The sequence below is a fragment of the Gastrolobium bilobum genome, unplaced genomic scaffold, assembly GCF_033153095.1.
Source record: "Gastrolobium bilobum isolate Gb01-03AN ecotype WA unplaced genomic scaffold, APGP_CSIRO_Gbil_v1 utg13672, whole genome shotgun sequence".
Taxonomy (NCBI): domain Eukaryota; kingdom Viridiplantae; phylum Streptophyta; class Magnoliopsida; order Fabales; family Fabaceae; genus Gastrolobium; species Gastrolobium bilobum.
In genome coordinates, this window is record NW_026895521.1 from 163,576 (window position 1) to 165,991 (window position 2,416).

At 44.3% G+C, this 2,416-nt stretch overlaps 1 protein-coding gene across 1 annotated transcript; it reads left to right on the forward strand.

Annotated features, from left to right (window-relative positions):
• Nucleotides 1–848: 848 nt before the first annotated feature.
• On the forward strand, nt 849–2,153 carry LOC133315142 (uncharacterized). Its single transcript, XM_061516717.1, has one exon. It carries the CDS (start codon nt 849–851, stop codon nt 2,151–2,153), a length of 1,305 nt encoding a protein of 434 aa, XP_061372701.1.
• Nucleotides 2,154–2,416: the final 263 nt, after the last annotated feature.

Here is a 2,416-nt window from a genome sequence, read left to right on the forward strand (position 1 = left end):
AAATCCCTGTGTATCCTGAAAAAACTCCCTTTATTGCTGAAAAGGCCAATTACTGCTACAATGTGATGCCATTTTGGCTCAAAAACTTTGGGGCTACGTACCAGAGAATGATGAACAAAGTGTTCGAGGATTAATTGGGCAAGAATGTAGAAGTGTACATTGAGGATATGATCGTTAAGTCATTCGATATGACGAATCATGTCCGAGATCTAGAGCAGACATTCCAAAAGTTGAGGAAATTCCGCATTCGGTTGAACCCGGTAAAATGTGCATTTGGACTTCCAGTAGGGAAATTTTTGGGTTTCATGCTAACCTATAGAAAAATTGAAGCCAACTCTGACAAGTGCAAGGCAATGCTTGATATGAAAGCTCCTCAAAGCAAGAAGGAGGTTCAACAATTGACTGGTAGGCTGGCGGCACTAACCCGGTTCTTACCCAAGTGAGCTAAGAATGCCCTCCCATTCTTCAAATTACTAAAGAAAGAAGCTGTGCAAGGCTGGAACCCGGAATGTCAATCTGCGTTCGGCAAGGTCAAGAAATGCTTGGCGACCCCACCAGTGCTGTCTAAGCCAGAACCAGAAGATACTCTGATCCTGTACCTGGCTGTGGGGGAAGTGGCAATAAGTGTTGTCCTGATCAAGGAAACTAGCAAAGGTCAAGAGCTGATTTACTTCGTCAGTAGGGCCCTGCAGGGTCCTAAATTGAGATACTAGAAGCTGGAAAAAGTAGCTTTTGCCTTGCTGATTACTGCGAGAAGATTACAGCCATATTTTCAGGGACACCAGATAATAGTCCGCACCAATCAACCTATATAGCAGGTGTTGCTTAAGCTGGATCTGGCAGGAAGAATGACTAACTGGGCAATTGAACTGTCTGAATACGACATAACGTATGAAAGTCGGAAGGCCATCAAATCACAAGCTTTGGCCGACTTCATAATGGAGCTCACCCCGGTTAACCCAGAAATGGGAGAAGCTGAAGATACTTGGAGGGTATATGTAGATGGATCCTCTAATGATAAAGGAAGTGGAGCTGGGATCATACTTGAAAGTCCAGAAGGGGTGGCAATAGAACACTCCTTGAACCTGGGTTTCTCAACTTCCAACAACCAAGAAGAATACGAAGCCCTAATAACCGGGTTGATGCAGGCTAAGGAACATGAGGCTAAAAGGGTTAAAGTCTTCAGTGACTCCCAGTTGGTGACTTCTCAGATAGAAGGAAAATATCAGGCCAAAGGCCCTCTGCTGATGAAATACCTAAACAAGGTCCGAGAAATGATGGCCGAGTTTGAAGAGGTGAAAGTCACTCATATTCCTCGAGGGGAAAACAGTCGAGCTCACATCTTATCTAAATTGGCAAGTACAAAAAATCCAGGAAACCACAGAACCGTGGTACAGCAGAGAAGAACAGAGCTGAGTTGCGTGATGATAATCTCCTCGACAAATGACTGGAGGCAACCCATAGTGGCATACCTTAAGAAAGAGACATTGCCTGAGGACTCATTGGAGTCCAGGAAGCTGATCCGAGATGCAACACAATATGCAATAGTGGAAGATCAGCTATATAGAAAGGGATTGTACATCCCTATGCTAAAATGCTTAAACGCGGAAGAAGTAGATTATGTGCTGGCCGAGATACACGAAGGAATCAATGGCCACCATATGGGGGGAAAAGCTTTGGCTAGAAGGACCCTCCGAGCTGGCTATTTCTGGCCGACTATGGAAGCAGATTCCAAAGAACATGTCAAAAGATGCGACAGTTGTCAGAAGTATGCCAGACTGATTCTTTCACCACTAGAGGAATTGAAATACATCTCGGATCCATGGCCCTTTTCCAAATGGGTGATGAATTTGCTGGGACCCTTCAAAGCTGCAGAGGGACAGTTGAAGTGGCTAATTGTTGCCGTAGATTACTTCACCAAGTGGATAGAAGCAGAACCGGTTACCACAATAACCTCGACCAGGGTACAAAGGTTCTTCGAAAGGAACATCGTCTCCAGGTTTGGAATACCAGCCGAGGTAGTGACTGATAATGGAATACAGTTTGCTAATAAACAGTTTCAGGAGTTGATGAAAGACCTGAAGGTCAAACACCGCTTGCAATTGTGGAACACCCACAGTCAAATGGGAAAACTGAAGGTGCAAACAAGGTAATTGTTGATGGGCTCAAGAAACGAATGATGGAAGCCAAAGAAAGTTGGATCCATCAATTATATTTTGTTTTGTGGGCATATCGAATGAGTACCAAGACAGCAACGGGGGAAACCCCTTTCAGATTGACATATGGATGTGAAGCCATGATTCCGATGGAGATTGGAGAACCCTCTTGGAGAAGAATGAATGCTATTAAGCAGAATGAACAAGAAAATAGTAAACTGCTCACCGCTGAGTTAGATCTTATTGACGAAGCCAGGGTT

Bases quoted from the DNA above. Each gene is read 5' to 3' on its own strand.
- LOC133315142 (XM_061516717.1), top strand. From the start codon at position 849: ATGACTAACTGGGCAATTGAACTGTCTGAATACGACATAACGTATGAA.